The sequence below is a fragment of the Cyanistes caeruleus genome, chromosome 2, assembly GCF_971803275.1.
Source record: "Cyanistes caeruleus chromosome 2, bCyaCae1.hap1.1, whole genome shotgun sequence".
Classification (NCBI taxonomy): Eukaryota; Metazoa; Chordata; class Aves; order Passeriformes; family Paridae; genus Cyanistes; species Cyanistes caeruleus.
Window position 1 is genome coordinate 102,524,430 of NC_141702.1, and position 25,966 is coordinate 102,550,395.

A 25,966-nucleotide genomic window follows, 5' to 3' on the forward strand; every position below is an offset into this window, starting at 1 on the left:
ATATTTTAAGGCTCTGACTAATGTGGCTTGAGGTTAAATGTTTTCTGACTTTAACATTGTACCTTGCTCACAGGAGCAAATTCTGATGACTTCCTTTCATTGGCAGAGGTTTCAACTTTGTCAATTCACTGCAATTGCTCATTAGAGGTTTTTTTAAAAGGTGTCAAAGATTTTTTTTATTTTTTTTTTTTTCATAGCTGTTGGGATCCCATCAATGAACAGCTCACAGAAAGCCCAGCTCACTTAATAGAAATGCATCCTCTGTGACTGCTGAAGACAAGACCCCTGTGCTCCCTTTGCAATAATAATCTCCTCTTCCAGGAGTGCTGCTCTCCAGGACCTCTTTACTGATCCTTGTTTCATGTCCATTCCCAGTCCTTGCATCCCAGTCACCCTTCTCCTGGTTAATGCAGAGCAAATGAGGTCTCACTCAGAGCCTGGTTTAAGTGGCCCCACTGCTGTCCTAAAGGATTTGCGAGGTTCTTTGTGCCAGCCCAGGGCTTCTGCTTCTGCTGCCCTCCAGCCTGTCAGGCTGGGGAGACACTGGGATTGACCTTCTCCTCCCAGCAGCAGTGCCAAAGGCCTTTCTCTTCTGCTTGCTGGGAGCCAATTAGAGACACCATAAAGACATTTCAGTATAAGATTCACCCCTGTGATTTACCAGTTGCACTGTCTTTACTCAAAGACTGTCTCAAGCCTCCTCCTTCTATCCCATGGATAGAAAGGAGTGCCTCACATGTTCCCAGATGTACCCTTATATTCCAGCCACTTTCATTTCTTTCAAAAGGAAAACATCCCTTGAGGCTCATGGTGGGAACGTGTTTTTAGATAAAGAACATGTATCCAACCACTATAATTAACCTTCCATTTTAAAACCTCCAGTTCCAGATCAGCTCCCTACAGGCTAATTTTTCTGTTTGCAGGAATGCATGAGTGATGCACAGATGCTCTGTCAGGACACCTTACCTATTCATTAAGTTTGATTAGATAGCATTTGCACTCTGCCATCTAAGAGTGTGCCACTTTCTGATATAATTAGTGCTCCTCCAATTAGGATAAATGGCTGTTTCATTACTTTTAAGTGGATCATTAAAGTGCCATTCCTGTCTCCTGCCTCTGGAGCTGACAAGGGTACCTGCACACTCCTTTTTGCAAAGTCAAACCTAATTTCAGGAGGCTAATGGGGAAGGTAATGTACCAGGGCAGATGTTCCTCAGGGCTCCTGCTGAGAGCAGTTCCTGGGTAGCTGATTTTCATGTGTGCTTGAGACTCTGATTTGTGAAACAGAAGTGCCTGATTGCCAAGACAATTTTTGAAGAAGTTCCTGGAGGCATCAAAACCTGGAAATTATTTAAAATACATATTGATAAGCTTCTGTTGCTAAATGAATTCCTGTTATGGGTGTGGAACTGTATTATTGTCATGGGGAAAACACAGAGATTGTGCCTCATCAAGACCAGTCCTTGTATCTTTGTTTTCTCATCCCACATTCATCCACAAGGATGTCTTCTCTCCAGGGGTCATGCGATTTGCTTGGAACCTGGGTGTAGCAGCCCTTTGTGTTTTTCAAAGAGACCTTGTGATTCCTTAATCATTAGATACTGCTGTTTTAAAAGCACCATTTTCTGAGGACTACAGGGCAGATTTCTGGCCCATATCAGAGAACTGTGACTCACATCATGGGAAGGGATAGAGACATCTCTTTTGTAAGGGAGATTTGAATTGTGAGTCACCCTGCTGGTCCCTTTCTCTAATTTTTCCCTTTTTCGATGTGGAATTCATGGATTGTTGTGTATTTTAAAAATGCTTAAGCCAACATCTGCATAATCTTGACAATTTTGAATGCTGTAAGTCAGAAGATGGCCCAGCACTGAGATCATCTGATGTCTCCATCAGGATCTAATACTGTTTTCAAAATTTTTTCAAGAACTGCTAAAATTTTGGAAAACAAAGATTCTTCTTGCCACAGGATTAATCTACTAAAGATGTAGTAAAAATACATTTTTTAGAAAACTAAAATATCTGTGGAACTGCCTGGGTATCTTTCTGCTGATGAAGCTGGGTCAGATCTTAGGTTGCTTAAAATGTGAAAGGCCTGTTTGTGTTTCTCTGCACTTTTTGTTTTCGTCTACTTTTCTCTGATTTTCAAGCCCTTTTGTTATCTTCTGACTTGTGGCCTCTGGTTTTCTTTTTACCACAGCATAATTGTGTAAGTCTTATCCTCCCCAGTTTATCCAGCTTATGACCATCCACATATTTCTTAGGTTCACGTCTCAGATGACTCATGAAAGCCAAAACATCCATTCACCAGTCACCAATTTAGTGATTGCGTTTATTTCTCGTAAGTCTGGAAGGAAAAACCAGTCAAAGATGTTTTTCCCATCCTCCTCAAAGTCAGTGGGTACCAGGCAGGTGGGCCGCAACCTTTATCCCCTTCAATGACTTCTCAGTGGGTAGATTGAAACATGCAGAGCAGTCATAAAAGCCAAGAGGGAGCTGGGCAGGAGGGATTAGATCTTGAGGAATTTTATTTAATTAATCTTTCTGCTACAGTAATCACATCTCACTTCTCAGACTCTTACCCTTCTAGGTCATGTTTTCTCTATCAAACTGTGAAGTAACACACAGAATTATATAGCCTTCTAGGTATCTTTGATTTAAAATAAAAACATAAATAATTCTGAAGTGACATGAAAGTATAAATAGATGGGGTAAGAAAATATTTACTGCTGTGTAAACAGCTATCAGTCTGTCAGGGATGTATGCAGCTGCTGGATCTCGGTGGGAGGCAGCCTGAGCCTTCCACCTTGAGCCACTTGTGACAAAGGTTTGCATTGATCCCAGACACTACTTTGAAAACTGAGGCTCGATACATTTCTAGTCTTTGCAGGAAGTCAGAATAAACCCAGCAGCTCCTGTCTGCAATCTGTGCTGGTTTTGCTGTGGAGGGTGTTTTGGGGATGTGGCAGCTCTAAGCGAAGGTTCTGGCTCCAGACGCACATTCCAGAACCCGGCGGCATTTTGCAGCGCCACGTTCCAGTGACCGAGGCACCAAACACATTGGGGTAGATCATCAGGCATCACTAATGCACGTGTCCTGGAGCTCTCGAGACGAGGTCTGGCCTCAGGTTCATAGGTTCAGGCAGGATGTGCTGCTTTGTCATGCCAATGAAACAGTCAACAGGATATGGGTAGATCTCCAACCTCAATAAGGGCTACCAAAGGGTCACTGGAAGAAAAGCCGCTTCTTCTATAGGTGAAGTACGAGTGAATCCCTTCAGAGTGTCTCCTGCTGAGCTTTTCCTTCAAAGGGGTAAAAGCAAGGTCAGGGGGCAGTAAGTTATTGGGTTAAAAGCTCTGAGGCCATCTGGGAAGTCTACAGCATGGCAGTAGGAAAGGTGAGGCTTTGCTGAGAGAGCTGCTGTTGTGCCGTTGTTGGTGCAGGTCTGTTCAGTGAATCTCATTAAACATTGCTGTGTCTCATCAATGTGAAGCATGAGCTGGTTTCTGGATACATGTCCTGCTCCCATGGAAGAACAGACATCTGAGAAATAATGTTTCTGAGAAATCAGAACAGCCCAACCATAATGGTCACTTGCAGCAACCTACTTTGTAAAATATTCTTTCTCCAGATATTCCCGATGGTCCCTAATTTATAGTGTCAGGCCTCTTTCCTAAGGGCTTGCAAATACTGAGTACATACAAACCTGAGGTGAGTCATGGATCCCTCCTAAATCTTGGACCCTGCAAGGAGCCCATGGAGAGTCACTTGAGTGGCAGAAATGATTGTTTACTAATAAGAGTGTCCCTGGTGCAGCTCTGTGAGGTCAGTCAGGGTGCAGGTGTCCCAGGCTGCCTGTTGGATGAGAAGGATAAAGGCTGTAGAGTGCCACTGCTGCCTCCTCACCACAGTATCAGCAGGATGAATCTCTGGTGCCTCTGGCAGCTCCCAAGTATGTTTGAGCTCTGTAGAAAACTGCATTTATTTGTTATTCCTCAGGCTTGATACAACTGGGCAGCCCTTTTATCTCCCAGTGATTTTAGGGCTGTAACACACATGTCAGCCTAGTGGAGTTGTGCAGAGGGGGTGTCAGGCTTTGTAGCTGTGTGCCCTGTAATGCTGTAACATGAACAAGATTAGTTCTGTCCCTTCAGCTACCTCCAAACTGTGTTATAACCCATCCTCAGGCAGGACAAGCTTTCCTGTGTGCCCTTCCTCCTTGCAGGGCACAGATGTGTCCCCTGCATGTGCACTGTGGTTGGCCACCTGCAGCCTGGTCTGCCCCTCTCTTCGGGGTCAGGCTCTGGGCTGACTGGGTCAGTCTTCCCCAAATCATTTACTACAGCACTCTTTAGCATTTTATAGGCTTCCCTCCTTATTGCTCAGCTTGCAGGTAGCTTATTCCTCCCTCACAAGGTGAACGCTCCATGTTCTGACGGCACACGTGGCCTGGTGTGGAAACAGTCACGGTGCCAAATCCTCTAAATATTGTAAAATTCCAAGACCCAGTCCAGGTCTCCTAAAATAGCATGTCTGAGCAAACTTCCTGGGGCTTTTTAAACAGCCTTCTGATGTGTGTGCTGGGGTACAAATGGAACTGCAGATTTCTGAAGTGTCAAGGGGCGAATGTGTGTGTACCCAAATGAGGATATTATGAATGAGTCTCTTCAGAGAAGAACACTGCTGAAAAGGACACTGTTAGCAAAAACAACCACAGAAGTATGAGCAAATACTCGAAAGGAAGAACACCCAGGGGGAGTGGGTTCCCACTTTCTAGTGAACTACATTATTTTCTTTTCAGAATTCATGCTAAATAGGAAAGATTTTCCAGTTTTACCAAAAAACCCTGAAGTAACGTCTGTCCTTACTGTAAGTTCTCCTGGGTGTGAAGACAAGTCCCAGTGTACTTCCATGGACATAGCATAAGCCTATGGATTTGTCTCTTAAGAGGAGTTCAGTTGAAAAAGGCTAAGCTCTTCTCTGTCTTCTGTGTTTACATTGCTTCATTAGTATGTTTTTTAATTGCCTCTCAGTTTTAATGTATTTTCAATGTATTACAGCACCCCAATCATACACGGCTTGTGCTGTCTTCTCACAAAAAAGAAGAAAAAGTGAGGCATGAAGAGGGTGATTTGCACAAGATTCTTTAAAAGTTGAATTTGTCTCCATTATTTCAGGTTATTGGCCTCTCATACCTTTCTTTGTCTTCCATTTGGTCATCCACAATGTGAACAGAAAGTGAGCTGACAGGGACAGTGCCCTCTGTAGTAGTGCAGCTCCACTTTCTTCACACTGAAAACTTCTGTTGGCTTCAGATAAAACTTTCCTGCAGCTGTTGCTGGTAGTGTTGCTTCTCTGGGCTCTTCAGCTCTTTCAAATCAGACTAAAGATATTTCCTAACCTCTGTCTTGAGTGATTTGTTTCCATATTCAGTGAGGAGAATTGCACAAAAATGGAAAACAGGGCAGAAAATTGCATGGGCTTTTCTAAAGCATGTCTCAAGTTTAGGAACAGAAAAGAAGAAATTCCCGCTTTATTTGAATTAATCAAGCTCTGTCATTCCCAGCTTGGGTCTGTTCTCCATCAAGTCACATTCCAAAATTGCTCCTGATAAAGAATTGTAAAGACAAAACTGAGTGAAATACCACTGGCTTTGTACTAACCAACAGCCTACATTTTTCTTCTTGCTGGATGTGTCCCTGTAGAGTATCAAGGGATTTGGCAAAGGTGAAGTGTGTTCTGGATTTCTCTTTCTTCCACCCCAGCCCATATTTTCCCTCATGCCACGAGGTCTGTCAAGCACTGGCTCCTACAGCTGAAGACTGAGCTGGCATCTTTATGATGGTCTTACCTCTGGCAGCAAAAGTGCAGCCCAGGCTTCAGAGACATGAGGAAGGGCTGTGATTGATCTGTGGCTTTTCCCTGAAGCCTGGGTAGTGAGTATGGTGGACATAAGTGTGTAAATGGTTTGCAGATCCTTCATAACTTGTATTTAATCACACAGACATTCATGGTACTTGTCAGCTGCTCTCAGTCCTCCCCTGCAGCACAGAATTGGCTTTTCCTGGGTGCCTGCAAATCTATTTATAACAAAAGATGGTGCAGGGATGTCTGACAGTACGGAACAAGGGAGGTTACAAAAGGGAGTTTCAAAGCAGTTGAAGTTTGAAATTAAGGAAGCTGATACTGCAAGTTGCAAGGTTGCTTCCAACACGCAGTTGGAATGCAGCTTGGAGGCTGCTCTCCCCAGAAAAAGCGAGAAATTCAAGGCCTGCTCTTTGGGAGTGTTGAATGTTTATGTCAGGAGGGCTGCAGGTGCTAGCACTCTTACACGAAGTAAGTGATTCACCCTGGCATTTCTCACCATCCCAAAGGGAAAGCTGGGTGTATGGGTTTTCCTCTCTGATGAGTTAAAGTGAATAAATTCCAGAACACCAGATGTTTGCATAAAAGGAAGTTATAGTTAGGATAGTTGTGTTCATTTCTCATACTCTCTACAATTTCTTGTTTCACCTTTTTTTTTTTTCCTTATTTGCATTAAATTCTTAGGTGTCATTGTTTTGAAGCAATATATCCAAATAGCCCATTCCAAAGATTTTTCATGATCACTCATGAATTTTAAGTGTCTGAGAGTTCTCAAAATAGAGTTCATGCACTTCAAATTATCTTGCCTTCTCCCCGTTCTCCCTACTCCTTTGCTCATAGGTCATACTCATTCCCATAGGTTCATCTTAATGAGGACAATGTCCTTATGGGGTCACATGTTTTTCATGGGTTTTCCTACCATTCCGAATTTGCAGGCCCTTGTCAGCAGTACCAGACCATGTGGGTACCTGAGAAGTGTCAGCACCTCCCAGTGAAACGCCCAGTGGATTCTTGCTGCCATCCTGAGTAGGGTCAGATCAAGCTGGTGACACGGGATCAGACTCTTCAGCTGCCTTCTGCTCCCTGTAAAACCCGTTCTGACCCACATGGGAGACAGGTAGCCATTAAGTGGAGGCCTTACACTGTTAATTAGTTCTGCTGATAAACAGAAGACTTTAGTTTGAAGGTAATAAAAATGCCCATTGTAAAACTCCTACTAAACCAAGCAAACAGACCTAAGAGCTTTGACAAACCCGAGCTCTCTTCCCAGTGGTGCCAGTGCCCAAAGGTACATAACCTGATTCTCTCTGCCTCGATTCCTCCATCTTTAGAGGAGATAAAGACATGCATTCATCTTTATAAAACACTTCTAGGTTTACCACTACAAACTCCCACATGTGCCAAATATGTGTTTTGATGCTGTACCTGATCTCAATGCTGAAATTACATTGCCAATCCAATTTTTAGGAACAGCATCAACAGACCTTGTGACTTGAATTACCTTGCTTTACACAGCAGCATGAACAGCCTGGTAGGTATAATCCTGACTCAACACTCTCCCCCAAAACTGCAAATCTGATATCTCAGACTGTTGGTTTGCATGAGGATTTTCCATTTGCTCCACTCCTGTCTGTCACTGCCCTCCACGCAGGCTTGAAGAAGCCTGATTTCTTACACTGTGGAATCTTGTATGTGGTGATCAACCCAGTGCAATGACTGCTCATAAATCCAGTATTGCAAGAGGCTGCTGAACTGGTAAAAATACTCTAAACAGCTTTTGGGACACACTAAATAAAGAGTGAAGCTTTCTTTGATACTTACTGATGTTTACATACCATGTAATTATTATTATCGTTGAAAATCCCAACTTCCTCTCTTTGAACATAATGTCTAAACAGGAAAAAGCTAACCTTCCTGTTTGGAGAATTGCTAGTTTCAGAAGAAATATATTTTTTTCCTCTGTTGCTTGCAGTTCTCAAAGATTTTATTTTTAATACAAATGAAAATGACAAACAATAGACTATCTAAGAGGAAGGAAAGCCACATGTCTGAAACAAACAGAGTCTGCTATGAATAGATAATCTTTGCACTATAAAATAACTCATGTCATACCTACATTTTGACTTTTGCATATTGGGAAAGGAAATGTAGACTTATTTTTGGCACTCACTGCACTATACAGTGCACTATACACAATACAAAAAGCAAAGTTAAGGTTTGAGAGGGAAGAGAAGCCTCCTGTCAATCTGTACAGAGAGGAAGAATCATGTAGGCAGTTGGCCTGGTAATTCTAATAATTTCTAGATGTGATGCAAGGCTGAATTTAAAACTCCAAGTACCTGCTTGGCATACGGTGTTCCCTGGTTCAAGTTAGTGCTGACGTTGCCTTTTGGGTAAAACTCACCTCCTAAACTTTGCTTTGGCTGCTTTAATTTAGTTAAAGAAATACTGGTGGAGCAGCACCTGCAACTCTGTTCCAGGTGTGTGAGGAATTTTTGATGGCTGCCAGGAGCAGCAGAGTGAGACTGAAGACCGAGACATTCAGCTCATCTTTGGGAGGCAGAAGTCAGGAAACAGGTAGCTGAAAGCTGAGTGTGAAGAAGTGCTCGTACCAAAGGCAGAATGAGCTGTTTGGCATTCCAAAAGTGTTTCCTACCTTCCCAGAGTCTGACAGGCAGCCTAATGGAATAACCACCAGGAGAGGCCTTGTGAGGACTGCTGATGGCAATTTGTCAGTATAGGAAGTGTTCATATTCTCCTTCATGTTATTTCATCTCATCACAAGGCTGTACTCTTGCTGCTCCTATTTAACAGCAACTACTGAAACATCTTGCATAAATGGAAGAGGATATGTGTGATGTAAGATCACTGCCCACAGAGGACTGGGAAGCTGGAAAGGCCTGTCTTTTTTCCATCATCTTCCTAAAATTCTTTATTCCAGGCCTGACTAACTTAGGTGTTTTTCACAGCTAAGAAGAAATCCTGAAATACTTGGGCAATTTCTTGGCTCCTGTATTTACAGACTGTATGAATATCTACCATCTTTTGATCATGTGGAAGGTGTGAAAATGTAGTCTTATAGGGCCAAATACCAGACATTTATAATTGTTTTCTATTCCTTGGGTTTTTTTTTACACCAATCTCTGACTTTGGAAGCCTTATTTTACAGAACTGCCTGCTTACTGTTGGCAGTACTGTGTGAGTGTAAAGAAACCCTGCCAATATTTTCTCAGGCTATTTCCAGGTAGATTTTCTTACTACATTAGGGCATTATGCTTGCTCATGTTTGTAGAGTCAGACCCTAAAGACGTATCTTGTTCCTTGTCTGTCTTTGCTTGCTCCATGTCTGCGCTTCTCATGGAACCCAACCCAACTTCCCAACTTTATGCAAATCCAGAGGTTCACATGTGAAACTTCAGCAACCACATGCTCAGCTGTGTCCTGCTCTCCATCTGCATTTTCCCAGGCATGGGCCTTGCTTTGTGATTTAACTGGACTGCAGCTCCAGCAAGAGGAGAACATGTTAAAGCCGTTGTAAAATAATGGGCACCGCATGAAATTGAGAGAGTGGGGTCCAACGATCTGAAATGCAGATGGTCACTGGCAGGGAGAAGGAGAGCTGTCATGCTGAAAAAAGGCCCACAAGTCAGCAAACGAGCTGAGTTAATGATGTGACACAAGAAAATTGAAGGCAGAGTGTTTCTGGGCAATGTGTGTAGGAGTGGCCCTCTTGAGACTGAGCTCTTGGTAGTCTTATTTGTGCTTGTGCTCTCCCAGCAGGTGTTGGGGTGGGAGCAGTGCTGGACACTGTCAGTAGTTAGATCACCTTGTTAATTAACAGCAGGATACTGTTGGATTCCCTAACAACATGATAGGGATTAACAAGTATAATTGGACTTCACTGAGAATACTGTGCATGTCAGATGGGAGGGGATACCTGATTTCACTGTGTGGGAAATAATAATAATAATAATAATAATAATAATAATAATAATAATAATAATAATAATAATAATAATAATAATAATAATAATAATAATAACAATAACAATAATAATGATAATAATGATAATGATAATGATAATAATAATAATAATAATAATAATAATAATAATAATAATAATAATAATAATAATAATAATAATAATAATGTTGTTGTGAAATAATATGTGGCCATACAATTGTTTGCTTCTGTTAGTCTCCACAGGGACATCTGTGTAGAATCTGGATTCTGGTCCTGAGTGCTTGGATTTCAAGGAGGAGCCCTTGCAATCCTTGGACTCTGAGAGGCTGGATAGATGTCACTGTTGAACAGCAAGACCCATTTGACCAGTTAGTGTTTATAATATATGTTGCAATGGTAGGACTGGGCTTTTCTATTTAATTTCTGAGCTGATACTGTGGGGCACTGAGTCACTGTCCTTCCCTGTGCTGCTACTGTGAACACATTTACCAGCTCCCCCCTGAATAGCTTGCTTTAGAGCCAGTGCCACACTTCATACCTTATTCTGGACCCTCTCCAACAAGTTAATGTTTTTTTACTGAGGAAGGTGAGTAAAAATGATGAGAGTATCCTTAACTAAGGAGCCATAAAATTCTGATAGAGCAGTAATGTTCCCAGTGAGCCTGAAGGAAATCCGATCAATAGTTATGAGGTTGAGGCTCAATTTATGGTCTGAATTGATCAAGCATAGTCATTCTCCACTTTTGTACAGGATGCTTTTGTGGTTCCTGCTGAGCAGAGGAGTATAAAGTCAGCACAAGTCCTTTCTCAACAATTCCCCAGGCTTTGTCATTTAAGATAGCTGACTCTACAGAGGTGGTGATCAGGGCCATGTGATCTATTTGAAGGCAATTTTTCATCATATAGGACAGGCTGTACCAGCTGTATGTGTTCTGAGAGTCTCAGGCTTGGAATGGCTTCACAAAGAGTAAAAAATAAAGTTATTTTGGATCTCTTTAAAATTTGACACTGCAGTTGTTCATTTGCCTGCAACCACTCGAGTCAGGAAGGATTCAGTACCATGTTCTCCAAAAATCCTTTTGCTGCTTTTTGTAGACCCCTTGTAATAGAATTTTCAAGATGGAGGCTGGACTAATTCTTCATTTCTAAGTTGCCTTAGAAGTGGCAGAAGTTTTTCCATCCTCTTCCAGCACAGGTGTTGTCTCTTTAAGTTTTGAAATTGGTTTTTAAGGATAGAGGCAGACAATGAAATTTCATCCAAGGGTTTTATTAAAACCTCCATGTAAAAAGTCAGACCCTTCCAAAGCCTGAAGTAAATGCAAACCTTATGTAGCCACCTCCCACCAGTGGCATAAGCATGAAATAGACAGAAGCTTTTCAGATGAAATGGAAAAGCCTTGGTTTAAGCCATCTCCTCTATCTACTTGTCATTCCTGCATACACAAGTTATCAGGAGAAATTTTTAAGCATCTGAAGTGACAGGAGTATTTTGTAAATATGCAGTAAGGTCCTAAGCGGAGAGGGCTCTAAAACTTGACCAAAAATATCTTGTGATACTCATTAAAATATAATTTCTTAAGGGTGCTTTTAAATGCCCAACTCTTATACCATGCACAGATCCCTAGACTAAGCACCTGGACCTGCAGATGATCTTTGCTGTACAGATTCATTCCTGCTTTGGCTATCTGCCAGTGGGTTTTATTTGAAATACTCCCTGGTACAGCCTCTGCATTTAAAGGCTGCCCATAAATATCTGCACTGGTTGACGGGGCAAAAGGAGAAAGAGTTGGACATTTTTAGAGAAATATAAGAAATGCAGGGAGCTGAAATGCCCGTGGTGGCTTTTCTGACGGCTCACGGGGGGCTCTGGGGAGCCAGGGCTGCTGGTGCTTTCCCAGCCCTGTCCTTGCAGCAGGGCTTTCCCCTCCTGCCAGCAGCTGCAGCGGCCCTGGAGGGCTCAGGAAAGCCGGGCTCTTACCTGAGCCAACAGCGACACCCAGGGCTCCACCAGCACAGTCAATCCCTTCTTTCATTGCAGCCCCGTGCCCCGTGCTGCCTGGAAAACATCCCAAGGTTTAGCTCTTTTTGCCTTCCCGAATGACTACACTTATTGAGAATGAAGAGATATTTTGCTGTAGTAATTTTATCAATAGAAATCGTCTATACTGTGCTGAGAGTAAATTAGATCAGCCACAGGCACATCTATATTCCAGCAACTACATTCACACAAAGTGGATTACACTCTTTCATCTCTATCAAAACAGTTAAGATGATGTTATTTGTTTGCAGCTAAGGTCGAGGCAGACAACTTATAAAACCTCCCATTCCTGCCTCCTCACTACTGCAAAAAATCTCACTGAGACCACACTGAGATTATTTCAGTAAGCTTTTGTTGAGTAAATGCACAGAGGTGAACAGTGCACTCAAGGAGTCTGTCACGATCAAAATAATAGGTGCAGGCTCTGTAACAGTGAACACTGAGTCAGACTTTTATTAAAATGACCCCAAACAACCCCTTGAAGACATACCTGAGCAGACAGCGGTAAAATAACTAGAGAAGCAAGAGAGAGGCAAGCATTAATGTCTCTAGAAAAAACATTTCAACAGAAGCAAGATAACACCTTAGAACTGATGAGCACACAGGATGTGCCGAGGACAACCCAAATTACACCGGACAACTACAAAGTAAAAGTGTATTTCCCACCCCCAGAATGCAAAAGCCCTGTCACCAGGGTACAGCCTGCACAGCTGCTGAGGTAGTTTCTTGTTTCCTTTCCAAGCTCAGGTTTGTTTCAAATCCAAAGGGAATACTGGTTCCTCTCTGCAGGGCAGGAAGCAAGTCAAGTGAAAAAGCACCAAAGCTGAACAAGTAGCAAATGTTGTAGACCATGACTGTAGTTAGACCACCAAGCAGAGAAGTTGATGGAGGGGAAGGGCATGAATGGAGTCCAAAGTTTGTATGTTCCAACTGAGCTGAGGTTAATTGAGAAGAAAATAAACAAATGAAATCTGTGTTACACCAGTATAAAGCATAAAGGTGCAAAACAATGATTGTACCGTGAAACAGAACATGAAAAATTACCAGTGCAGCAAGAATTAAGTAGTCCAGGAACCACAATGATAGGCTTGGAAGCCCCTGAGAGCACTTTTAGTCACTCCTGGACAGTACCATGGGCTGCCTTTGAAAAAAACAACCATGAGCATCCTTCTGTAGCTGAAACAGACCATTAAGCATTACTCCAAAAATCAGGACTAAAGTGCCTGAAGATGCATCCAAAATGTGAAGCATCTGTGATTCATTCAATTCTTCTGAAAATGCATGATGTAGTCAAACAATTGCACATTAATAAATCTGCTGGTTGCTTTGTCTCTGTGCTCTGAAGGATTTACACCGAAACAGTTATTGTTCTGCATGCCTTTTCAAAGAAAGATGAAGCCAACTTCTGTTTATTCCTGCCACGGCACAGTTGGAAATGGGCTACTTGCCAGGAACTCACACAGTCAATGTGAGACAGTTGCTATAGACTGCAGCTCTATGCCACTGGTTTTCCTCTGCACTATTTTTTCCTTCAGAATTTGGCAAGAAAGGTTATCTAAAAACCAGTCTACATCTTGATAATCTTCAGGCCACCGCAAATACTGACTCCTTTGTAAGAAGTTTCGAATTGGTTTGTGTTTCATCAGTTGATACTGAGAAAGTGACCCAACCACCACCATAATGAGGACATCCTTCAGATCGCAGAAGTACCTGCTCTGGGCAAAATTAAAGGCTTCCACACACCACCCATCTTTGAGAAACTGCTTGGTCACAATGCAGATTGTTTTCCTGCTGTTCCAAATGGCATCACGAATATTGTTGATATGTTCTTCCCCAGGCAAAAAATCTCTTTCCTCAAAACACAAGGTAAATCTGTTTTTATCAAAATACTGCGAATCCAGGTGCTTTAGCAAAGAATTCTGGACCCATTCAAAGTCATTTTTGTTGTAGCACAGATATGCATCATATTTGTATTCACTTTTATCTGCTACTCGTCGCTGGTTGTCTATCAGTCTTTTGGCGATGGTTTTATACCAGATGAAACAAATCCCCCGGCAGCGGGTGAAAATGATGGCTGCCACCAGAAACACGAGAAGAGTGACTGAGGAGAAGATGAACAGTGAGCATCTGAGTGTCTGCTGGAGTTCATCTTTATCACAATCATCGTATGTCAGATATGACAGGGGTAACCCTCCAAAGGCAGGGGGGTACACACAGTACCTGTCAGAGGGGGAGCCAGACAGGGTCACATTGGTTTCGTTCAGCCACACTAGCAGGCCCTTTAAAGCACAATCACAGACATAATTATTATGTGTTATATCCAGAATACTCAAAGTCATAAAGACTTCAGGCTCAGGGGAAAAAAGCTGGTTTCCAGATAAGTTTAGGTTTCTTAGGCTTTGCGGGAAAAGCCCGGGAGAAAGGTGAGACAACATGTTGGAAGCCAGGTTAAGTCTTTTAAGAGATGTTAGACCTCTAAAAATCTCCAGTGGAAGAGCACTAAGGTAGTTGTTATTCAGATGTAGAACTTGAAGTTTGGGCAGTGCCCCAAACACATCCAAACATAAATTTCTCTCCCACACCAGCTGTAACATATTTCCACCTAGATCCATGTATATTAACTGATTGTTTTCTATAACATTAGCACTCTTCACGCAGTCAGAGAACCGGTTGTGTTTTAAGAAGATATACTGCAGATCTGGAATTTGGAAAAGAATATACAGGTCACCTAGGTCGGACAACCAATTTCTTTCTAATTCAAGATATGTTGCAGTTAGTGCCCTGTCAGCTACAGACATTAGCTTATTGTCACCTAAAAATGCAGAGGTCAGGTGTGGAAAGGAAGGGAGTCTTTTAATGGCATTGTCCCGGAGATCAATTATTTTCAGATTTATTAATTGCCTGAATGATTTGTCAGCAATCATCCCAATATGATTTTGCTGTAAATAAATATGCATTACACCATGTAGACCCTCAAAAGTATGATCGTACAACTCACCCAAAAGGTTACTTGAGAGGTTGAGAGTTTTTAGGTTGCCCAAGCCAAAAAATGCTTGTCTTTGGATTTGGTTTATCTTGTTTTTGGAAAGGTTTAGTGATTCCAGATTACCAAGACTTTGAAAGATTAAAGAATTGAGAGAGAAAATGTAACCATGTGAAATATCAAAGAAATTAAGATTACTTCTTCCTAGTCCTGCAAAAGTAAAAATATCTGGATTTTTTAAGTTATCAAAGCCAAATCCCGAACCCATTATATGAGTGCTAAATATTAAAGAACTGATTTGAGTCCCTTTAATGGCTGTAGAGAGATACTGGACTCTCTCTGTGCTCCAGCCATTGTTACTAAGGTCTAGTGAGCTAAATGTAATATCTTTAAAAGGATTGGGGCAGCTGGCCCAGGCCACATCTTCTGTCTTGTACAAATGATTAGAATCGAGGTTAAAATATAAAAAGTGCTTTCCTTGGAAGCTGGTAAGATTGGTTTGGCACAAGTTGGATATATTGTTGGATTTCAGGTTCACACTTTTCAAGGCTGTTAGATTATAAAATAAGGGATGAGGATGAAGTTTTGTGATTTGATTTGCTGAAAGATCCAATTCTTCTAATGACCTCAAATCTTGAAAGTAACGTTCTTCCAGGATGGAGTCTCCAAGGTAGTTGTGAAACAGACGGAGGACAGTCAGGCTTGGCAAGCCCACAAAAGCATCAAGATCCAGCTGAAGAACCTTATTGTCTCCCAAGTCTAAGATACGAAGGTTTGGCAGGTTCCTGAACGCTCCTTTTCCTATGGTAACAGGATGGACAAACTGGGTTCCGAGTTCCAGCAGAAACAAGTGCTCCAGCAGTGGAAACGAAGTCACAGTCACTTGTCTGATATAGTTGAAAGTTAGGAAAAGCTTCACTGTATCATTTGGCACAGGTGGAACATCTCTGAGGTTGCAGAATAAATACACAGAGACTCGGTCTTCTGAGTAGCAACTTCTAGATGCACACACCCCACTAGCCAGAGACAGGCCAAAGACAAGGAAGAGCTGATGGCACAACATCATGAACCTATGTGAAAAAAAAGTGGCAATAGTGAGAATTAGTTCTGCAGCTGGCTGTCTTTGCAGTGAGTTTCAAAGCATATTTTTAACAGCTGTAGAATAGAGGACTAATGTCACCCTAAAAATGACTTGTGATTTGGGATTTATCCTTTCTCTGAAGTCTAACAAGCATCACCTGATAGGCTGTTTGGTCAGAAAATGCATCCCAAAAAGATGTGAGGACCTCCTACGACCTAAAATATAACTCTCCTTTATGTTCCTTAAAACCCACCAGGTAAGAGTAAAAATCTTGGCCTGGCTTTTTAATCTACACTATGGAACTGGTAATGCTGGTGTATTAGCTTCACTCCTTAATTAGCTTTTCCAGAAATACTAAAACAGTTCGGATTGTCCAAGTAAAGTGCAGGCTCCCAGACATCTCAACAGAGCAGGCAAAAGCCACTTTTTCCTTGAGTGCTCTCCTTGTTTGGACAATCACCTGTTTGGAATTCAGATTGCTGTCACACGGAGTTGTCACATGTCATTCGTGCCTAACAGCCATGAGATTTTTAACATCTTTTGGGGCTCCTTGAGCCTCAGATTAACCCGACAACGTGCAACTGTTCTGGAAACAGCTGGAAATAGATCTGAAAGTGTAGCAGGAACGAGACTACCAGTGATGGAAAGAAAAAAAAAAAAAAGCAGTAACCTAAAACTGTGCTCCAAGATTTCATGTTTTATGGAAAACTACATTTCCAAAACTGTAATAAATTCCTAACTTATACAAAAATTGTGGTTTTCCTTTTTCTGATAAGGACTGATAAGAGACTGAGCAAGCCAAGCTACACCCTACGAAAAATCTCTCTAAATTTGCCATCTCTTCAAAACTGAAAAATTAAAGGTTCCATTGTTTAGTATTACTCATTTTCTCATGTTTGTGAATACTTTGCTTGTTAAATAAACAGTTTTTTCCACTTTTCTTGAAGGAAATTTATGTCTCCTGAAGAGGTAGGGAAAAGAGACACTTGAATTTGCTTTCTGGAGGGACCCCTTCGAAAGTCTCCTCCCAAATTTGCCCTAAACTGAGACAGGTGCATAGAATTTATGCAGCTTGCTGATGAATCCATTTATTACCACTCTGTATTTTCCTTGCATTATGCCATCTGTCTGCCTGTCGCCCTTTCTATCTGAGACAAAAACCTCTTCAAAGCAAGGAAGGTCGATTTATTGAGCATGGTAAAGAACAGAGCAAATTATTAGCCCTAAAGTAGTTGTTTGTGTAGTGTACTTTAAAATAACTCCCAACATTCTAACTAAGATTGCAACCATCTGCTTCTGCTTTTAGCCAAGCATTTATTGAAATGAAATGAAGACCCAATGGGTGAATTTTTGTGTCCTCCAGCACAATCTGCTTAAAGATTGGTAAGTGTGAATTCTTGTAGAACCAAACCCCCAGCGGCCATCTAATGTCTGCAAGGTAAATCTACTTCAGAGAGGGAAAAAAGTGGGGCTTTGGGTGATTACTGTTCTGATTTGAGCATGCCTCCCTCTTTAAAGGACAAGTACAAAACTTTCTGCAGAACACTGCACCATTAAATTAAATTAAAATTAGGCTTATTGCTGCCATACAATGGGATTCCTGGGAAATCAGAAAGTATGTCAGGAGAAGCCACCATGACATTCCCACTGCAAATACCAAAGGAAAGATCCAGACAGTTTTTAAAGACTATCTGCTCCATAGAAATACAAGGATACTACAGTACAATCCAGTCTCATATCTGACATGATCCCACTGTATCAAACATATTTTGTGATGTTGTCCAAGTCATCTGATTATATTAAAACCTTCACTTGTAGCAGCTTTGACTGCTGGAGTGAGTCTGTGTGAATTTTCACCCTAGAGGCTCAAACACTAAGTGGGAAACCCACATAGCTCACAACTTAAAATAGTGATCTTGTAATTTTTAAGACAATCTCATATGCTTGAGACAAGCTCTGATCCTTGAAAGTAAGAGATTAGGGATGTACGATAAGAGTTGATTTCTGAAGCCCTGGCATTCAAACTTCATTTGTGTTTTGTCTCACTAAGGAATTTAGGCTGTGCCGCAAAGGAAATCAAATTGCAGGCAGTGAATATCAAAATTCTCTTTTATTGAGCATAGTAAAGAGCAGAGCAATTTATTAGCCCTAAAGGGCTTGTCTGTGTACTGTACTTTAGAAAAAAAACATGAAGAAATGTTAACTTCTTCTATGGGGAATAATTCCAAGTACTAAAAAATAATTGTACTTACAAACCTCTTTTTTGACCTAGCATGCACTTTTAAAGGGGACTTTATAAGCAGTAAACTACATGGTGTTTGTTGTGACTACAGAATATTGTAAGTTATTAAAAAAGACACAGCTAAACATACAGCAGGTCATTCAAGATCTTGTTTACTTATTTACTTTTCTCTTTCCTTGAGCCATGAAGACAAAACACCAAGTTAGCCTTCTAATATTCAATAACTATTATATTGCTTCTTCTTGACACCTTGATATGAAGTGTTTAGCACAAATAATTTTGAATTACATTTATCTTTCAGACATTTACATTTTCATCCCAGATGAGATGGCTGCTTTTAAAGTTTGGGCAAAATCACAGCATCATCAAAAGCAGTGACAAAGAGAAAATACTTTGAAAGTTAATATTTAATGGATATGTGTACAACAGGCAGCAAGAAAAAGCTCATAATGTTTAGGGTGCAAGAATCAGAAAATGTTGTTTTTAAATTTTAAAATGTAGTTTTATTTTTGTTATGAGAATATAAGAAAACAGGGAAATATTTTTGGACATATTTTCTTTTACATTGACCTGCTTTTCCACATTCTTGTAAGCTAAAAAAACATATAACAATCTTTTAGCAGTTGTTACACTCCAATTTTTCTCTGGCTTAGCGACAAGCAAGATTTCATTTGTAAACTCTTTGCTCCCTTTCTGCCTAAGTTATGACCTCATCCCCTGAATCCATGGGCAGCAGCGGGATGCTGGCAGTAAGAAATGTCTCTTACTGCTCTCATGAAGACAGCAAAGACTCGCAATTTATCATAATCCCATCATGTAGCAGTTTTTGCAACCCTTCACCACTGTACATTAGCATGTAAAACCTTTTGGGAAGAACACTCTTCCCACAAAATGAGGTTCACCCCATTCAATTATGTATCTATGCAGGGACATGGAGATGAAGGGATGTGTAAATGTTTAATTCATAGAATCATAGAGTCACAGAATCTTTAAGGTTGGAATACCAAGATCACTGAGTCCAACCTTTGACCAAACACCACAATGCCAACTAAACGGTATCACTAATTGCCAAGTCCAGCTGTTTCTTGAACACTTCCAGGGATGGTGACTCCACTACTTCCCTGGGCTGCCTCTTCCAATGTCTAAATACCCTTTCAGTGAAAAAATTCTTCCTGATGTCCAGCCTGAACCTCCCTGGTGGATCTTGAGTCTATATTGTCTTGTCCTGTCAATTATTGAGGATTTTCATTATTGAAAACTGGAGCACTGAAGTTCAGAGAACCAGAGCCCAGCATGTGAGATTTTGTTTCCTTCTACTGCACAGATGTTGGAAAGGGTAAGCAGTAAAGGGGGAAAGTGGTCCTGCCTGAGGACACCCAGAGAGACTGTCAGTAAGCAGGGCCTGGACTAAAGCTGAAAAGGAGGGCTTAGACTGTCTCTTTTTGCTATTTATGCCAGAGTAGGAACTGTCTCATGGAGATTTAGAAAGCACTTGCCGCTCCCCTTTCCACACCCACTACAAAAATGCACTGGAAAAGTTGCTGTGCAATTGCTGCCTAAACCCCATGAAAATTCACATGAATAGACAAATGTCTCTCAATCTCCTTCTTCAGATCTTGGGTGCCTTCCAGCCATCCAAAGGAGTCTTTCTTGTGCAGTCTTCCCATTATACTCCCAAGTCACAATTCTGTAGGGAAATGAGGATCATTCCTACTTCTTGGAGAAAGTGCAGAACAAAACATCATTGTCTGATGCCCTAGTATCATTCATGTTTCCCTCACTCATGGCAAAAATTATGATTATCTTTCCCAGAGGTTGATGATATTCACTGACTGTGAAGGACTATTCATATTTGGTGCTTGGTAAAATTTCTCAGAAAAAAAAAACCCCAAAGACCTTCAAAGAGCATCTTTTTTCTTTTAATCTAACAAAAAGCCTACTGACAAGGAGTTTGTAATATTTATTTAGGCCATAAAAAAGATCTTGAAAAATATATTGAGAAATAGTAAGCCTTTGTTCTTAGACTGGTCAGATAAAGGCCAACTGCTATGAATGAAAATTTGTATTTCTGCTGTTATCTGATTAGATCAAATCTACTTAGTGAAACAAAAATAAAGCTTCAAGCTTTTGCCTGGGCTTTAGGCCATCATAATATATGCATTTGTGCTCATAAAAAATTGTGCGGTGTAAACTTTTTTTTTTTTTTTTTTTTGTCATGGGGCCCCTCTAGCCAATTAAGATCTAAAAAAGAAACTATTTCATTCATCAGATGATTAATGATTGTGCCCCATCCCACCCCCTCAGCCTCTCCCTTAAGTTGCCAGGATGCTTAATCCAAATATAGCATATTCCTTCTTAAAATCAGGAAGCATCTTACAATGTAATTGAGCACTGTGACAGTTCCTATTGTTGATGGAGAAAAGCATAAGGCAATAAGGCATTTAATGACCTGTCAGAGCAGAAGGACCATAAAAGTCAGTACTGGTTTGGGTGTAATGGTCTACTTCCTGTTTGTATTTATTTGTTTGTTTTGCTATCCCATCAGATTATATGATGAGATGCAAACACACAAAGACAGACGTGATTCCATTAATTATAGTGTAACAGTTCTTTACAAGAGAGCAGTCCCCAGAAGGATAGGAAAATAAACTTGAAAATAAAGACTAAAACATGCTCCGGGCTACTCTGTGGAGGACAGGAATAAATTGGATAGGCAGAGAGAGAGTGCCCTAGCCCCAGACCTCAGCTTTTGGCCCCAGCTCAGCTGGTTTTAGCCTCCAGCACTGTTTTGAGTGTGTCCCTGCTGAGCAGAGCCAGCCTGCTCCTTTTTCCCTGCCCAGCAGCCAGCTGGGTTTGTTCCAGTAAGGCCCCAGCACTGGCCACTGGCCCAGGAGCTGGACAGCCCAGCTCTGCCCTGTGTGGCACAGGACACCACAAAGGCAGAAAGAACCTCAGCTGGGCCTCAGAAAAGGACCAACAACCAGTTTCCAGGTCCTAACAAAGCAGGGCTTCAGTGAGGACAGTGAAGATTCATTTGGAGGTTTGAGGGTTTTTTGTTTGGTGGGGTTTTTTGTTTATTTTTTTTTGTTTTGCCAATTTTTTTGCTCTTGTTGTTTTCCAGCAGTGACACTCGTTCAAAGCTGCACAAACCACCTGTGGGCAGTCACAGTCACCACTCAGGTATTCTTACCTCACATCTTGAGCCCATGTTTTCCTTACTTTTTGAAAGCTGTCATGTGAGAACTGCCTGGTCTACATTAGAAGCCACCCTGGGGGACAAACAGTCTCTTTCCTGTTAGTTTCCCTTCCCTCTTTGCTATAACTTTGGACTGTGTTTTTCACAAAGTGGATTTAGCCCAGGGACACAATGCTCCTTTTTTTCTGTTTGGAGGATAATTAGAAGCAGCCAGGATTTAAGCTCTCACCTGGAAAAGATCAAAGTGATAATAGGAAAGGAGTCTTAGGAATGACAGTCAAGTTTTTAAGTTACAGGAAGCCAGCTTTCACAGATGAGACAGAAATTCTTCAGGAAGCAGTGAATTCTTGACAAAGTGGAGAAGCAGCATTCAGACTGCAACACAAGCAGAGCTCTGTACAGTTATTTTTAAAGGTCTCACCTTTTTATAAAGCTCATCATTGCTGTCATGCCTGTGGAACAGTTGTCAGGCATAAAACAATGGTATTTGTTTGGTAGCCTGAAGTCAGCAAAGATGAGTAACAGTGACCAGCCAGAGGGGTAATGACATGGTTACCACTCCTGCACTTCTGGGATCAAATCTGGGCACATTATTTATTAAAGAATTGTTTTAAAAGTATGGAAACAGATTCTTGAATGTGTGGAGCCAAATGGAACAAATTGTAAAAGAGATGTTTGCTTTTCCAAGTATTTTTTTTGCACATGCATTTTAAAAAACCAGTCAAAAGACAACAAGCTGCTCTAGTGACAAAAGAACAATAAATATAATACAAAGAGAGATAAAATCTGTCCAGCTTTTAGGTAAAATTAGAAACCTGCTCCAGACTTTCCTGGAATTGAGATGTTTGAATTTATTTGAAATAGGCTTTAGATCTGAATGAATTTGAATTTGCTCTTAGTGGTGGAGCAGAAAAATGTGAAAATTTCACTCACTAGTATGGCTGACAAAATTCTGTACTGTCGAACCTGTGATGCAATGAAGACCTACCAAGTGAAGAAGGTGGATAAGTAGCTGGTAGCCTTCCTGAAACCATTCCTGTGGGAGGCTCTTGGTGTTTCATTGGCTCCCAGCATGGCAGGAGCGTCCTAGGGCTCACCTGCCTATATCCCAGATCAGTGGTTTATCTACTGATTATCCTTACACAAGATAGTTCCAACCCAGTCAGGAAGAACACAGGCTGAGCTGCAGGAAAGGCATTTAGAGTGGAAGCAGGAGACTGAATTACACCCTGCATGCAGTGCATCCAGAGCATGCACCTGATTTCTGAATCCATAAAGACCCGTGGTCAGACACTGAGGGACTGCCAAAACAGAAATCCCCATGGAGGTTATATTTGAAATTGTCTCCTTACCCAGGCCTTTCCAGAGAGAAAGCCAGCTATGTCTTTATTTAGCAATTTAATCTGTCAAGTAAAACAGCTGCAGTCAGCTCTATTTTCTTCACATTGCAACACCAAACCCTTTTTTCACGCTCATACCCACTAACTGTGGAAGCATTGGTTATTTTGGACAGGAGGCACCCTCCTCTTCTGTTCTATCTCTTCCAGCTGAGTGAATAATGTTCAAGATTCTTTAAATCAAATACATATTTCAGCCTAATAACGGGTTGGGAGATGCTTTGTATGGGGCCAAGGGAAGGAAAAGAGAAGATCTGCTCTGGGCTGCTTTCATATCCTGATTATGCATGTGTTCAACCCTCAGAGAACACTGTGGAGGTCCTTCTTGCCCTGCCCTCTGCTTCCTGTCTTTCACCACCTCACTCAGCTTCTGAAAGTTCTTACATAATGACACAGCTTCACAAGGACACCAGAGGAGGCCAAACTTAGCCTGTTGCAAATTAAGCAGAAGAGATATGTCTCATTCATCCTCGGGCAAAGATCTACGGACTGAACTCTCCCATGACCTGGGTGAACGCTCCCAGCTGTAAGTCACGGAATTAAAGAAATACAGCAACAGTTCACTGCCCCATTTTACAACACTGCTGTGTTTTATGCTAGGTCTGAGCTAGAAACCTGCCTACCTGAGAACACCTATGCCGTGTAGCCAGATCAGATGCTGGCCAGTCAGCCCTGCCAGACTTGGGCACTGCTGGCTGGCTGCAAAAGCAAAACACTTGGTCCGCAAGTGCTGAAGTCCAGGGACTGCTGAAACCCCACAAACCGAGCTCTTCAAAGGCCAGGTGCAGATGCAGCCCAGTCTTATCAAGTCCCACCTCCAACACCTTTGTGACTCTTGGGGACTTTGTACCACACCGAGCTAGTTTTTCCCCCCATAAAAAGAGTGTGGTAATCCCCGTCCGCCTCAAGGCGGGGGCGGAAAAAGTGAATGAGTGCTAAGTTCCATAGTGGAAAACGAGCAGTTCTGCTGCCAAAACCCTCTCCTAGCGGGGGAGAACCTTATTTCTTGGCGGCTTCAAGGGCCGGCGGAAAGAGGGTCTGTCGAGGGTGGGTAGGGGCTGGAGACAGCCCCTCGGAGCTCCGTGGGCAGTGCCGGAGCCGTGCGGGGCTGCGGCTCCCCCCCGCCCGCAGCCCGGCCCGCCCGGCCCGCTCCCCGCATACACACCGGGCTGGAGCCGGGCTGGAGCCGGGCTGGAGCCGGGCTGCTCCTCGGGACTGCCTCCTCGGGACTGCCTCCTCCGCCTCCGGACACGGCTCCGCAGGGAACAGCCGAGCCCCAGGGAGACGGAGCTGCTCACTCACGCCAGGCAGAGTCAGCAAAGGGCAGAGCCGGAGAGCTGGGGTGCCGCAGGGGTAGGGAGTACAGGGAAGTGGTGATTACATGGATATGGAACCGGGGAAAAAAAAAAAAACAACCAAAAAACAAACCAAACAGCAACAAAAAAAATTTTAAAGGTGGAATCATCAGTGAAGGAGCACTGGAAGGTAAATTCTCCAGCAGAATTTTCCTCCCTGCCTTTCCAAGATCGGCTGCTGGATACCGAGCTCTAGGGCCGCAATAAAAGAAGGAAGTAAAGTGTTGGAGCAGGTCCAGAGGACGGTCGCAAAGATTCTTAGAGGGCTGGAGCGTCTCTCCTCTGAAAACAGGCTGAGACAGCTGGAGCTGTTCAGCCCAGAGAAGGCTCCAGGGAGGCCTTAGAGCACTTCCAGTACTTAAAGGATGGCCATAAGAGAGCAGAAGGACTTTTTACAAAGGCATGTAGTGGTAGAACAAGGGTGATGGCTATAAACTGACAACATTTAGATTAGATTTGGATTAGATTTTGAGAAGAAATTCTTCGCTGTGAAGGTGGTGGGGCACTGGAACAGGTTTCCCAGAGAAGCCTGTTCCCTGGAAGCGTTCATGGTCAGGTTGGATGGGGCTTTGGGCAGCCTGGTCTTGTGGAAGGTGTCCCTGCCCATGGCAGAGGGGTCGGAGCTGGATGCTCTTTACTGTCCCTTGCAAACCAAACCAACCCATATTCCATGGGAGAGGGTCAGGCCAGGGAAAACCAGACTGAGGGATGCAGCCAGAGCACAGGAGGCAGCTTTAATGGGCTTTGCTACATTTTAATCTATAGGAGATGATCAGGCTGACTCATCTCAGTCTAAGAAATGTGAACATTTGTGTTCACCAGCTGCTTGGTGCTTGAGCTGTTTCTTCTTTCAGTCTTCTTTCAGAAAGAGCCAGCACATCTGTCTCTTACCTCCAGTACTGCTGACTCTGATCTGCACTTTCTCTGACCCAAGATAACTGTAAGCAGGTGATCCTCCACTCACATTATGATCATATTTTTAATGGCCATTATACTCCATTTCCTACGTTACCTTATACTAAGTGGAATACTTAGGCTTCCTAAAGAAGTTAGGATTGAATTATAGATCTGTAACTGAAGTGATTTATTTGCCTGTTACTGTAATTCTTAGAGAGCAATCCAGGAATGAAAAGGGGAGGTAAAAGAGAGGACAGGGTAACTTCCATTTTTAAAAGAATTATAGTAATTTAGGTTTTCATGTTACATTTAGATAAAATTTCTGGAAATTGATGCTGTTTGAAAAAGTGACCGCCCCTGAGATAACTCTTGAGCTCACTTTCGCATGGCCAGACCCACAGGAGAGAGCTGGGGATTCAGTACATTGCATGGGAGACATGGGAGCCTAAAGCACTGGATCTAAAATACACATCTTGTTAACCAAAGTGCCACCTAATCTGGACAGCTGGAAATGCAACTCTGAGGGCCATGTTTTAAGATTATTAAGTAAAATTAGTCTCAACTCTCTTGGGGTTGCATAAATCTTAACCTCTTTTGGAATTAAGTGCCTAAGGCAGCTCTTGCTTGCAAGTCACACCAAGTTGTGGACCCTTCTCTTCTCCAGATTGCTCCTTCTGGAGCCCTCCTCTTCATAACAGGATGTCAACTCTCCTTCTGTCCCTGATGTCCCCTGGAATCCCATCAGATGATGAGAATATCTAGACAGGAAATTCTTACTCTTTCCTGCCTAAGCTATTCTGCTTTCTATGGCATCAGCTGGGCCAGAGATGACACCAAAGTGCCTATTACTAATCTGTGTTATGTACCTTCAATTACTTGTACTTATTAAGTACTTATAAGTGATAGCATACCATAAAGCCTAGACCTCCAGGGACATTGCAACTACA

General features: G+C 42.2%; 1 protein-coding gene and 2 long non-coding RNA genes across 4 annotated transcripts; 1 reads left to right on the forward strand and 2 right to left on the reverse strand.

The window, feature by feature from the left end:
• Nucleotides 1–2,318: 2,318 nt before the first annotated feature.
• LOC147655058 (uncharacterized) lies at nt 2,319–3,766 on the reverse strand. 2 transcript variants are annotated; one of them, XR_015282565.1, is made up of 2 exons: nt 3,708–3,766; nt 2,319–3,303 (listed from the first exon to the last, which is right to left on the reverse strand). It is a non-coding gene; the product is annotated as an uncharacterized LOC147655058 (long non-coding RNA). The 2 variants fall into 2 exon arrangements; XR_015282564.1 differs by having other exon boundaries at nt 2,319–3,520.
• Nucleotides 3,767–3,874: 108 nt separating this feature from the next.
• On the forward strand, nt 3,875–7,866 carry LOC111926666 (uncharacterized). Its single transcript, XR_002863105.2, has 2 exons — nt 3,875–3,953; nt 6,802–7,866. It is a non-coding gene; the product is annotated as an uncharacterized LOC111926666 (long non-coding RNA).
• A 3,215-nt stretch (nt 7,867–11,081) lies between these two features.
• TLR5 (toll like receptor 5) lies at nt 11,082–24,123 on the reverse strand. Its single transcript, XM_086878828.1, has 2 exons — nt 23,933–24,123; nt 11,082–15,921 (listed from the first exon to the last, which is right to left on the reverse strand). Exon 2 carries the CDS (start codon nt 15,915–15,917, stop codon nt 13,332–13,334), a length of 2,586 nt encoding a protein of 861 aa, XP_086734954.1. The 5' UTR covers nt 15,918–15,921; nt 23,933–24,123; the 3' UTR covers nt 11,082–13,331.
• Between the last annotated feature and the right edge of the window lie 1,843 nt (nt 24,124–25,966).